The 12,914-nt window shown below is 36.7% G+C and overlaps 1 protein-coding gene across 1 annotated transcript in view; it reads right to left on the minus strand.

Annotated features, from left to right (window-relative positions):
* CSMD3 (CUB and Sushi multiple domains 3) overlaps positions 1–12,914 on the minus strand; it is a 615,639-nt gene that overhangs the window by 43,830 nt on the left and 558,895 nt on the right. The window contains 2 exon segments of the mRNA XM_070748648.1: positions 5,904–5,969; positions 12,493–12,672. Of these exon segments, the coding sequence (XP_070604749.1) occupies positions 5,904–5,969; positions 12,493–12,672 (246 nt within the window).

Raw genomic sequence — 12,914 nt, forward strand, 5'->3', positions numbered from 1 at the left:
AAGAATGGTTGCAGGAATTGGGTATGTCTAGTTTAATGAAAAAAAGGACTAGGGGAGACAGGATAGCAGTGTTCCGATATCTCAGAGGTTGCCACAAAGAAGAGGGAGTCAATCTATTCTCCAAAGCAACGGAGGCAAGATGTTGGATAACCATTTTTCTGAAGTGGTGTAGGTGTCCTGTCTAAGCAGGGGGTTGGACTAGAAAATCTTCAACATCCCTCCCAACTCTATTATTTATTTTCTCTTTATTTATTTTGTCCAATACACAATGAGGGTTTTAGTGGGTATATATCTATATACATATAGTAAAATACATGATGAAGGTTATAGAGGAGATACTCATAGTAAAATATATCTAAGAAATAATAGAAAAGAAGATATAGTAATAGAACATATCAATGAAAGGATAGAAGAGATTTAGAAATAGAAGAAAGGTATAGGAGATATAGGAGAGCAATAGGACAGGGACGGAAGGCACTCTAGTGCACTTGTACTCGCCCCTTACTGACCTCTTAGGAATCTGGATAGGTCAACTGTAGATAATCTAAGGGTAAAGTGTTGGGGGTTTGGGGATGAGACTATGGAGTCCGGTAATGAGTTCCACGCTTCGACAACTCGGTTACTGAAGTCATATTTTTTACAGTCAAGTTTGGAGCGGTTAATATTAAGTTAAAATCTGTTGTGTGCTCTTGTGTTGTTGTGGTTGAAGCTGAAGTAGTCGCTGACAGGCAGGACTTTGTAGCATATGATCTTGTGGGCAATACTTAGATCTTGTTTAAGGCATCTTAGTTCTAAACTTTCTAGGCCCAGGATTGAAAGTCTAGTCTCATAGGGTATTCTATTTCGAGTGGAGGAGTGAAGGGCTCTTCTGGTGAAGTATCTTTGAACATTTTCAAGGGTGTCAATGTCTGAGATGTGATATGGGTTCCAAACAGATGAGCTGTATTCGAGAATGGGTCTGGCAAAAGTTTTGTAAGCTCTGGTAAGTAGTGTGAGATTGCCAGAGCAGAAGCTACGTAGGATTAGGTTTACAACTCTTGAAGCCTTCTTGGCTATATTGTTGCAGTGGGCTTTGGCACTTAAATCTTTTGTTATTAGTATACCAAGGTCTTTAACCGAGTGGGGATTATCTGTGATAATTTGATTATTCAGTTCGTATTTGGAGTTCAGATTCTTCTTCCCAATGTGTGGGACAGAGCATTTGCTAGTTGAGATTTGGAGTTGCCATGTGTTAGACCACTCAGAAACAGCGTCAAGGTCTTTTTGGAGAGTAGTTGTGTTATCGGTGGTGTTGAAGAGTTTTACATCATCGGCGAAGAGGACACAGTTGCTTGTGATGTAATTGCAAAGGTCATTGATGTAGAGAATGAAGAGCATTGGTCCCAGTACACTACCTTGGGGAACACCGCTTTTAACTGGGACGGGGGTGGATATGGTGCTTCCTATTTTGACCACTTGTTGTCTGTTAGGCAGGAATGCTGTAATCCAGCTATGGAGGGATCCTGAGATGCCATAGGATTTGAGTTTTAGGAGTAGTTTGTCGTGGACCACTGAATCAAAGGCTTTGCAGAAGTCAATATAAATTGCATCTGTAGATTTCCCTAAGAACCCAGCTACTTTAAGAATTTGAAGAAAGGGACTCCATTTAGATTCACACCCTTTTCAAAGCATGTTTCAACATGTTGCCCTTGGGGGTTGCCACAAAGAAGAGGGAGTCAAGCTACTCTCCAAAGCACCTGAGGGTATGGCAAGAAGAAATGTGGTGAACTAATCAAGGAAAGAACAAGAAGCAATGGGTGTCAAGCCCAAGCCAGTTTATTTGGAGTCTTTGGCCTGCCACAATATATATTATTCTATCATGCCTTTTCTATTGTGGGAAAAGGGGAGGGGGAATAGATTCGTCTGGTGCACCAGTTGTGGCCCTATTTGGACCAGGACTCACTGCTCACAGTCACTCATGCCCTCATCACCTCGAGATTCGACTACTGTAATGCTCTCTACATGGGGCTACCTTTGAAAAGTGTTCGGAAACTTCAGATTGTGCAGAATGCAGCTGCGAGAGCAAACATGGGCTTCCCCAGGTATGCCCATGTTACACCAACACTCCTCAGTCTGCATTGGTTGCCGATCAATTTCTGGTCACAATTCAAAGTGTTGGTTATGACCTATAAAGCCCTTCATGGCATCGGACCAGAATATCTCAGGGACCGCCTTCTGCCGCATGAATCCCAGCGACCGGTTAGGTCCCACAGAGTTGGCCTTCTCCGGGTCCCGTCGACTAAAAAATGTCGTCTGGCAGGTCCCAGGGGAAAAGCCTTCTCTGTGGCGGCCCCGACTCTCTGGAACCATTTCCCCCCGGAGATTAGAACTGCCCCCACCCTCCTTGCCTTCTGTAAACTCCTTAAAACTCACCTCTGCTGTCAGGCATGGGCGAATTGAGGCATTCCCGCCCTCCCCTGGGCCTATACAGTTTATGTATGGTATGTCTGTGTGTATGTCTGGTTTAATAATGGGGTTTTTAAATGTTTTTTAAATTTATTAGATTTGTTGTGAATTGTTCTATTGTATGTTGTGAGCCCCCCCCCCCCCCGAGTCTACGGAGAGGAGCGGCATACAAATCTAATAAATAAATAAAATAAATAAATAAATAAATAAATAAATAAATGAGGTTGTTAGTATGTAGTTATAACAAATTCCTTTCTAGAAAGCCAATGTCATCCTTTGTCTCTGAATTCCCCCACCTGCACAGAAGGAGGTGGAGAATTCTGCCAGCACAGCACTTGGAAATTAAAGAATGTGATGAATATGTGAGTGCATGGATAAAACTTTTAACTGGGTGGTTAAACCCTGGGGACCTCAGATTCGGGTTTCGCCCAGATGTACCAACATCGCTCTGAGAATAAATTGGGACTTTGAGGAATACTTTGACTCAGACTCTAATTTACTTTTGGATGCTATTTGGAACTCTGACAATGGGTGGAAACCAATCAAGGAGAGAAGCAACTTAGAACTAAAGAGAAATTTCCTGACAATTAGAAAAATTAATCAGTGGAACAATTGGGCTCCAAAAGTTGTGAATGCTATAACACTGGAAGTTTTTAAGAAGATGTTGGATAATCATTTGTCTGAAGTGGTGTAGGGTTTCCTGCCTAAGCAGAGGGTTGGACTAGAAGACCTCCAAGGTTCCTCCCAACTGTTATTCTGTTAACCGACCATTCTTGTTTGAGTTGGAAAGCACATATTTGTTCATGTGATCTCCCATTTAGCAATTGCTTCACTTAGTAGCTGAGTTTCTGGTCCCAACTGTGATTGCTAAACAAGGACTATTTTGTTTTTTGCTTTGTTAGTTTTCTGTAAAGTTTATGGGGAAAAGAATTTCATTATTAAACAACTGATATGAAAAATTATTAAAAATAACCAAAATGGGACTTTTTATGACTATCAAAAATATTAAATATATAGGCTTTCATATTAGGTAAAGTAATATACAGTATATCTCAAAGAAATACATGATGTGTTCAGAGAGACATATTTCTAGATACGACTTCTCATATCTGTGGGATCCTTGGTGCTCTCTGAACTTGGTTATTATTGATAAAAGGTAGGTGGATTTGTTGGAATATTTTTTTTGTAGATGATCTGTTTCCTTCAAGGTGCTGATGAGGATATCCAGGAAGAGTAGTGTGTTGCTTTCTACCTCCCTAGTATATTTTACTCCTTTAAAGATATTGTTGATGGATTTTTGTATGTTCTCTAGCAGGTCTTTTTTTATTATGACAAAGATGTTATCAGATCCATAGTTTGGGTTGCATGCAAGGAATTGCTATAGATTCCAGGCATTGTGTCACAATCTCTGCTATTAATCCTCAGATCAACTGTGAACTACAAATATTGTCTTCTATTGGTACTTTTGTATTTCTATTGAGAAATTTGAACTTTGCAAGTACAGATTGATCAGAATAATTTTCTAGGTTAATGTGCAGATAGGAGTATGAGCAGTTTTGAATTTATATATGTATATAAAATATAAATCGTTGCAAATGGCCATTGAAAAAAATTGAAAATGTATTTTCTTAGAAAATATGATTAAAAGAAATATCAAAATAGAAAATATGCAAGAAAGAGTAAAATTGCAATTGTGTGTATAAACAAGATTGAAAGGACTTATGAATTGCACAGTTTTAGATTAAATAGCAAGTATAAAAGATTAATTTGCTCATTGCTAAAGATGAAAGGAATGGTTATTTTAAGACTAGTCCAAAGAAAAATATAAGGAAACAAAATCTATTCGCAAATTTGACTTAGATCTCAGAATGATGTGGTCTGAATGCCTAGAGTTTCCAATGTCAAAATATGTGAGACAAAGTTAACCCATTGATGAAATCTTCACAAATTATCTGATTATATCTACAGTTGGATGTTATCTGATCAGACATTTCAACGAGATACAAATAAAAATCATAACATGGATATTTACTTATTATGCATACCTGAAATACACAGCCATAAAGATCTTGTTTACTACATATGAAAATACTTCATAAGTATTTTCTTCATTGAATGGTCTTATAAGTGCAAATTTTCCATGCTTCAAAAATACATTGCCAGGAAAAAAATTACTTAAAATGCACAGTATAATAGTAAGAAGCCATGCCTTATCTCCTACAAATACATAAAAATGCACCTGATAGAAAACTGTGTTCCATAATGCTTGGGTCTCTAAACATGTATAGTAAGATCATACATCAGTTCACACAAGTAGGTGAAAATAGTAAAATGTTATTTGAATTCAGGCAGCAAATTTACATAAATTTACATTACATTTACATAAAGCATTATGTGAAGCTTCTAAAAACCCAATTTTCACTTTATATTATTATGGGGAGATGCTTATCAATGAGAGATTATTATTAAAAAAAATACACCCCCTCTCTTTTCAATGGAGCTTACTATTTTTTTTAAAGGACTGGATTTTTTTAAGGCATCTGAGAAGTGAGTTTATAACCCATACAAAGCAATTCTGTTCAGCTCACTGGATTAAAACAGATTCTGTTTTGCTTAAAACAGAAATCAAATGGATATTTTGCTGGATTATACTGCTACATTTGGACATTGGAAAATTATATAATTATTCCAAAAGTATATCATTCTTTTAGTGTTTTATATTTCCTATTCTTTTCTCAAGGCAATTTTTTAATCAAGGTGCATCAACAACTGATTTGGAATTAAACACTATTGGACTTATTGGCATTCATTTATGGATATTCATTACCTTGTGACCATTTATGTAACTGTTGATTGCATTAGGAAAAAAAACCTTGTTAACTACAGTACAAACAGTCCTCCATTAATAATGGTTATTGGATGTGGAATTTCCATTGCTAAATGCCATAATATGTACTATCAAAATGCAGCATTATTTACTGATGGAAATCCTGGCATTCCCCAGCCAGTTGTTAAGGAAGTCCTTTATAGCTGACAAGAAGTCTGGAAGGCAGGCAGATGTCTGCCACTGGGTGGAAGAGGTCCACAGGCAGCCAATGAGATGCAGCACAGGCATGGTAAGAATTGCTGAAGGTTGGGGCAAAAATGTGAACTACTTACTGGTGGAACCTTAAGCTTTCCTTCTAGCTTCACCATTGACTTTGTATTTTTGAACCAGTAGGAAAGCTTGCAACTAAAGTATACATGACTGTGAGATGCTATAATTGCAATAAGCATAAATTGATTACCATGTGTCCAGATCATAGTCATGTGATTGTGGAGGTGTTTGGATGGCCAAAACTTTGAAAACAGGTCTTATGTGCTCCTGGGTTCAGCACCATCATACCTTGCAAGAGTTGCTGAATGAGTCATTGTTAAATACAGATTATTAATAGTTCTTAGAATAAAAAGGTACTCACCATTTAATTTGGGGCTTGGTGTTCCCAAAGCAGGTCTAGGATCTTTCACCAATATTTTGGAACCAGCTGTTGATAAATGCAAGAACAAATAGATTGCTTAAATTCAGGGCACTCGTTCATAGTACCATTAAACCATTGGGACATAGAACCTTTTAACACTTATTAAATACAGTATTGGCTAAGATACTCAACAGACAAAAGTCAGTGCAATGAATGCACAAAGTATTTGAAGTTTCTTTGTACTGCATATGAAAAGAATTCAAATTATCCTAACAGAATGTACTATAATAATGACCCTACAAAAGTGGTAACGCAATTCTTTTGATCGTCATGAATCATGATTACATTAGTAGAGTATGAAATCAAAATTTGATTTTTAAAAGGGCTGCATCTACATTGCTCTTTTTAAGTATCACAATTCTTTTACAGCTGTTCTCAGTGTTACTCTTGTTCCCTTTGAGATCTGTTTGTATATTTTAGGCTATTCAGTGTTTCAATTCCATTTGGAAGAGACTTTAAACCTGAAACATTAACTGCTTTTAATCAGGTATGTTTTATTTGTAAACCACCAGAATCGTTCAGGTGAAATGGGCAGTGTAGAAATGTGTTAAATGAATAAAAATGAATTATACAACTGTCAGCGAATAAAAATGAATTATACAACTGTCAGCCTCATAAGGCAAACCAGCCAGGAAACACAGCCACGGGACCTAATTTGTCTGTACAGTAAGGCTACATTAACAAATTCTTTGCAAGTCTGAAAGAACATTTCCTCCCTTTCTGCTTTACAGGGCTCAAAAAACCCCATTCCCTTCTGAACTGCTTAGCCCACATTCCTGCTCTGGGCTAAGTCACCTTTTATCTCTCCATTCCTTTGGTTGCAGGAATGGATTCCCAAATACTATCACAACAACCCTAAAATGTTCTTCAGATGATTTGCTGAAATGTATGAAACTAAATTGAATGCACATTAAGTCTACCTGTAGTGGAGAGAATAAATCCTATGAACTTTGTGTTGAATTCTAGGCGACTTCTATGATTACAATTAAATTAGAAAGAGATTTACAGATTTGTTCAAATTGTAAGCTGCATGTATCTATAAATGCTATTTGATACAAATATTTTTTTTTGCATAATACCCAATGTGATTGTTTTTTCAACAAAAGAGACACTTTATTTTGGTTGTGATGAACTAGGGGTAGATGGGGAAGAAATTTTGATTAATGATTTTAGTCATTTATTTATTTTTCTTTTAGGAGGACAGCATATTAGAACCAAAGAATCACATAGATTTGATCCTTCAAGATTAGATGGTAAACTTTCTATGGGGTCCCAATCTGGAAGAATTATTTATATTAAATATACCCACATGCAGCGAAAGAGGAAGAGGAGGAGGAAGACAAGGAGGAGAACTACTTCCAAGAAAGTAAAGCAGTAAGTAGGCCCAAGTGTTTAATATAGTTCCACTCAAGAAGCCTACTGCCAAATACATTTAAGGATATGGTAGAAGAATTAAAACTGATAGACCTATGGAGAATCTTACTTCCTAGAGCCAAACAATATACATTTTATTCAATACCTCATAAATCATACTCTAGAATTGAAATAATATGGGTAAGCGATGAACTAAGTCAAACGTTGTAAAAATAACAATGAACATATGGGCAGGAACTAAAAATAAAAACAGAAGATGAATGTTAAACCCACATATATTACAGGAAAAGGAATATATAGAAAGGAGTCTACAAAGGAAATAAACCTATTTTTTAGAAGAAAACCAGAAACAAGCTGAAATGCTACAAAATTTTTGGGACACATTAAAAGCCTATATCAGAGGAACTACCATAGCTTTTACATCTAAAATAAAATAAAAGTGGCAGCGATATAATGAAATAAAGGAAGATATAAAACAATTGGAATATAAACTCCCAAAAAGCCCAAAAGATGATAAAATATACAAAACTCTAACTGCATCTAACATGAGCTAAATTTAATGGAACAGCAAAAATATATTAAAAATATTAAATTAGCAAAACAGATGTTTTTTGAATGCACAAATAAGCCTGGCAGGTGGTTGGCACATCAGATTAAAAAAGAAAAAGGAAATAGGGTAATACACCAACTAATAGACAAGGGAGGGGAATTACACCACAATGAGGAAAAATTTAAAAAAATGCCTTAGAATACTACAAAAAGCTATGCAAACAAGATCAGATAGAATCTAACAAGATAGAAAGTTATTTGGCAGAAGGAAATATGCTAGAATTAGAAGAAGAGGATAAAAGTGTGGAGATACATTAGAACACATACAACTGAAACTTCTGAAAGCAAAAATGTCTGAGATTATAGGCCAATTTCGTTGTTGAACTCGGATTATAACTTTTTTGTCTATTATATAAGAAAGAACTATTTTTTAAAAAAATAAAATAAAATTATACATACAGACCAAAATGGATTTTTACCAATACAAGAACAATATTGAATATAATTGAATACTATGAAGTGCATCAAGAAATACAGGCTGTGCTAGGATGCACAAAAGGCATTTGACAATGTAAATTGGCAATATATGATAGGATTAATTAAACAGATGAAATTTGGTGATAAATTTGAACAAATAGTAGAAACAACATACACCTCCCAGAAAGCTAGGGTAATTATAAATGGGGAAATGACCAAATTGTTCCAAATACTTTAAGATGTCAGACAGGGATGTCCACTGTCCCCTCTGCTTTTCATCCTAATATTAGAAACATTATTAAATATAATTTTTAATGGTCATAATATTAAAGGAACCAAAATTGGCAAAAATATACCCAAATTCTAATGTGATCTGTTGGAAATATAAAAGAGACCAAGGCGCCTTCTTTTATATGTAGTGGACATGTCATGAAACTAAATGGTATTGGGAGGATATACATAAGTGGATGCAGGAAATTACAGGAACAATAATAGAATATACACCTGAACTCTTTTTACTAGGAATTATTAGGAAACAATACCTTAAAAACATCAAATATCTAAAATTACACATTGGGACAGCGGCAAGGATTATATATACACAACAATGGAAAGACTCTCAGACACCTCTGGAGAAGGAAATTGTAAAAAAAATTGACTGTGCTGAAATAAGACTAACAATGGAATTAAATGAGCAAAAGTACTCTGAATATTATGATATATGGATTAAATGGTATGAATGGATAAAGAAAAGAAAGACAACGAGGCAATTTGGAATGGGAACGTATGAATTGACAATAAGGAAAATGTATAAACTATATAAGTATAGTGGTACCTCTACTTAAGAACTTAACTTGTTCCGTGACCAGGTCTTAAGTAGAAACATTTGTTTGTAGAAGCAATTTTTCCCATAGGAATCAATATAAAAGCAAATAATGCGTGCAAACCCATTAGGAAAGAAATAAAAGCTTGGAATTTGGGTGGGAGGAGGAGGAGGAAAAAGAGGAGGGGAATAGTCACTGCCCAAGGAAGAAGGTGAGGTGAGGGCAGGGGTGGGCAGCAGGCAGGACAGAGTGGAATGCGGTTCAACTGGTGAAAATGAAGATGCGTGTGCAGCTGCAGCTACAGCTCATCAGCCACTCTCACTTCCTGGATTACTAGTCTCGGCTCAGCTCTCCTTTTTTTCTCTGCTGCTGCAGGTGCCTCTGCGTTCCTTGCTTTTTCCCTCTTTCCTCCTTCCTGGCTTCGGATGAGCTTCCCTCTCTCCTGCCCAGCTCCCCTCCAACCTCATCCGGCCACCTCCCACCTGAGGTGCAAGCAGAAGGCATGGGTGAAAGCGGTGCTGGCAGCATTTATGCTTCTAGCAGCACCTGTTCATCTAGCTACCCATCTTAAGGTGGGGGAGTGACCCAGGAAGGAGAGGACGGGAAATGCAAAGCAAAATGTCATCCCAGTGAGCAACACTGGTAGTTTGTAAATCGAGGACTTAACAGTACACTTGAACGATGAAGATTGTTCAAGCCACTCCCACTTAATCACATGGCTGGCAAGCCACTCCTACCCAGTAACATGACTATTACGCCACATCCATAAAATAAGCCACACCCACAGTGTGGCAGTAAAATTTTTGGCTGCCCATTACTGGGTGAGGGGAATCAAAAAAATCCAAACCTTTGAGGCTTAAAAAAAAAGAAAGAGGCACTCTCAGGCGGCAAGGAGGAGCACGCACCTTCCATACACCTGACGTGAAGCTTCCTCTCATACACTGTGCCAGAGAGAGGAAAACCCAGGCGGAATGGCAGGAAACTGGCCAGGTCTTCATTCCACTCTCAAATTTCTGGGAAAATTTTTCCGGGCTCTTAAGAAGAGGCAAAAAAATCTCAAACACCCGGTTCTTATCTAGAAAAGTTCTTAAGTAGAGGCATTCTTAGGTAGAGGCACCACTGTACTAATATTAATGTATATGTATGGATGTGGATATGTTTATAAATATTAAGATGTGAAAAATATAAAAATATAGTTCCACTCAAATATCACTTAAAGATTTAATACATGTTCCCAATGATTCAGCAAACCAATAAGAAATATTAACATTAATATTAATGCATAATAAATAATGTTTGCTTCTGAAAATCAGATCAGATTATTGTGAATGTTCATCTATATTCATATAGATTTATACATTTCAGAAAAGAAATGGATATATAATTTTTTTTAAAAAAATACCATCACAATTTAAAGGCTGACCAAACAGCTGTCACATATAGCCTTGTTATATTTTGGATGGTGGTGAGAAAGATAAAGGGTTTTTTTTAAAAATTCTTTTATATCACCAAAGAAGTCACTTTTTGTGAAATCTATTCATCAGCAACAAAAGAAGACAGAGGAACATTCCGCTTTCCTACTCCACTCTCATGACCTTTCCATTCGGAAATAACAGTCTTTTGTGTCTTTTCTGTTGTGTTGGAAATCTGGAGCAGATTCATATTCCTCTGTACTAATATATGAAGGGGGGGGGAAAAAACCCACCCATGGAGTTTGTCTTCACAACTTCCTCCCAAGTGTCTGTATGCATAACTGGGCTGAAATTTTGCAAACCAGAATTAAACACATTAAAAAACCTGGGGAGTTGAAAAGGATAATACTACTATTGAAAAGGTGACAAGAAAAGAAAGTGATAAAACTCTCATGAGTGGGGAATACAGTTTTTCCTATTTATTTCTATGCCAATGCTCTTCCTGTGCCAACTCAGAAATTCAGACTGCCCAAGGAGCTGCTGATACAGTTCTACAAAGAAATTATTGACTCTTGTTGTTTGTGCCTCTATAACTGTCTGGTTTGACACAGCAACCAAACAAGACGGATGCAGACTTCAACATATAGTTAGGACTGCAGCAAAAACAATTGAAACCATCCTCTCTACTATATAAGGCAGAAAGAGGGCTGTGAAAATATCTACAGACCCCTTATATCCTGGATATAAACTGTTTCAACTTCTTCCTTCAAGATGATACCATAAGGCACTGGATGTCAAAACAACCAAACACAAAGACAAATACCTCCCCATGCTATCACTCTGCTAAACAACTAATTCCCATAATACTATCTTATACCCTGGAATGTCAATCATCTACCAGTATTATGGCTGCATTGCTATTATCCTTTTCATCTTTCATATTGCCTATTTCTTTAGCTTCTTTTGGCTATAATTTTCTTGTTTGTATCTCATGATTTATGTTGAATGTTTTTAATTAGTATCCAGCTATGATTTACGTTGTTTGCTTATTTAGTATCCTATGACTATCATTGAGTTTGTATCTTATGATTTATGATTATATTTTATGATTAATAGCAATAGCAATAGCATTTAGACTTATATACCACTTCTCAGTGCTTCACAGCCCTCTTTAAGCAGTTTACAGAGAGTAAACTTATTGCTTCCAAAAATCTGGATCCTTATTTTACAGACCTTGGAAGGATGGAAGGCTGAATCAACCTTGAGCCTACTGAAATTCGATCTGCCAAACTGCTGACAGCTGGTGATCTGCAGAAGTAACTTGCAGTACTGCCCTCTAACCACTGTACCAACAAGGCTCTTGATTAAGATAATGAGTTATCACTTGTTACTTGTATGTACTCTGAAATCTTATCTTCTCGAGACAAATTCCTTGTGTATCCAATTACACTTGGCCAATAAAGAATTCTGTCCTGTCCTAGTCTAGTCTAGTCTAGTCTAGTCTAGTCTAGTCTAGTCTAGTCTAGTCTAGTCTAGTCTAGTCTATAGTCTAGTTTAGTCTAGTCTAGTCTAGTCTAGTCTAGTCTAGTCTAGTCTAGTCTAGTCTAGAGTAATCCAATCCAGTCTAGTCCTCTCCTAGTTTTAGTTGTTTATTGTTCTGAATACAGCACATTTAGCAGAGTGGATAGATATTTTTATGTAAATAGAACATAAAATAAATAACTTCATTTACATTAGGTAGGTACCTAAAGTCTGTCTTCATTTTGCTAAAGGATAAAATGAATTTTCCACATCCTTAATATTGGAAGAAAATGGGAATGAAAAGAAACAAAGGAATTGACAACTTTGAAATATTAATTCTCCCGGGAAGAGGAAAGATGTGCAATGCATTACCTTCACAGAAAGGAACCTTCCCTGTCCATGTGCCATCAGACCTACAGACTCTGTGTTCTGATCCTCCTGCTAGAAAGAATCCGGGCTGGCATGTATATATCAAGGTATAACCAAGGGATGGAAGATCCATTCCAGCAACATTTGTGTGAGCTGGAGATTCAGGCTGCTTACAGCTGTGAGCTAAAACAAAAATGCACAATTCATGTTATACATGACACGCAATGGCATACCCTTCAACTGCAAGTAATGATCATTGCTCAAGTTGCTGTAAAATGTGTGAGAAGGTCTTTAATAACTCCACACTTTTATTAACTCCTCAATTTATGTCAAACCATGCCTGGGAGCGGTTAAATACTGTGGTTGCGTTGACAGTAGAGAAAGTGGATTAGATCCCATATGTTCCTCATATATTTAAATACTAG

This window comes from Erythrolamprus reginae, chromosome 3 (genome assembly GCF_031021105.1).
Source record: "Erythrolamprus reginae isolate rEryReg1 chromosome 3, rEryReg1.hap1, whole genome shotgun sequence".
Taxonomy (NCBI): domain Eukaryota; kingdom Metazoa; phylum Chordata; class Lepidosauria; order Squamata; family Dipsadidae; genus Erythrolamprus; species Erythrolamprus reginae.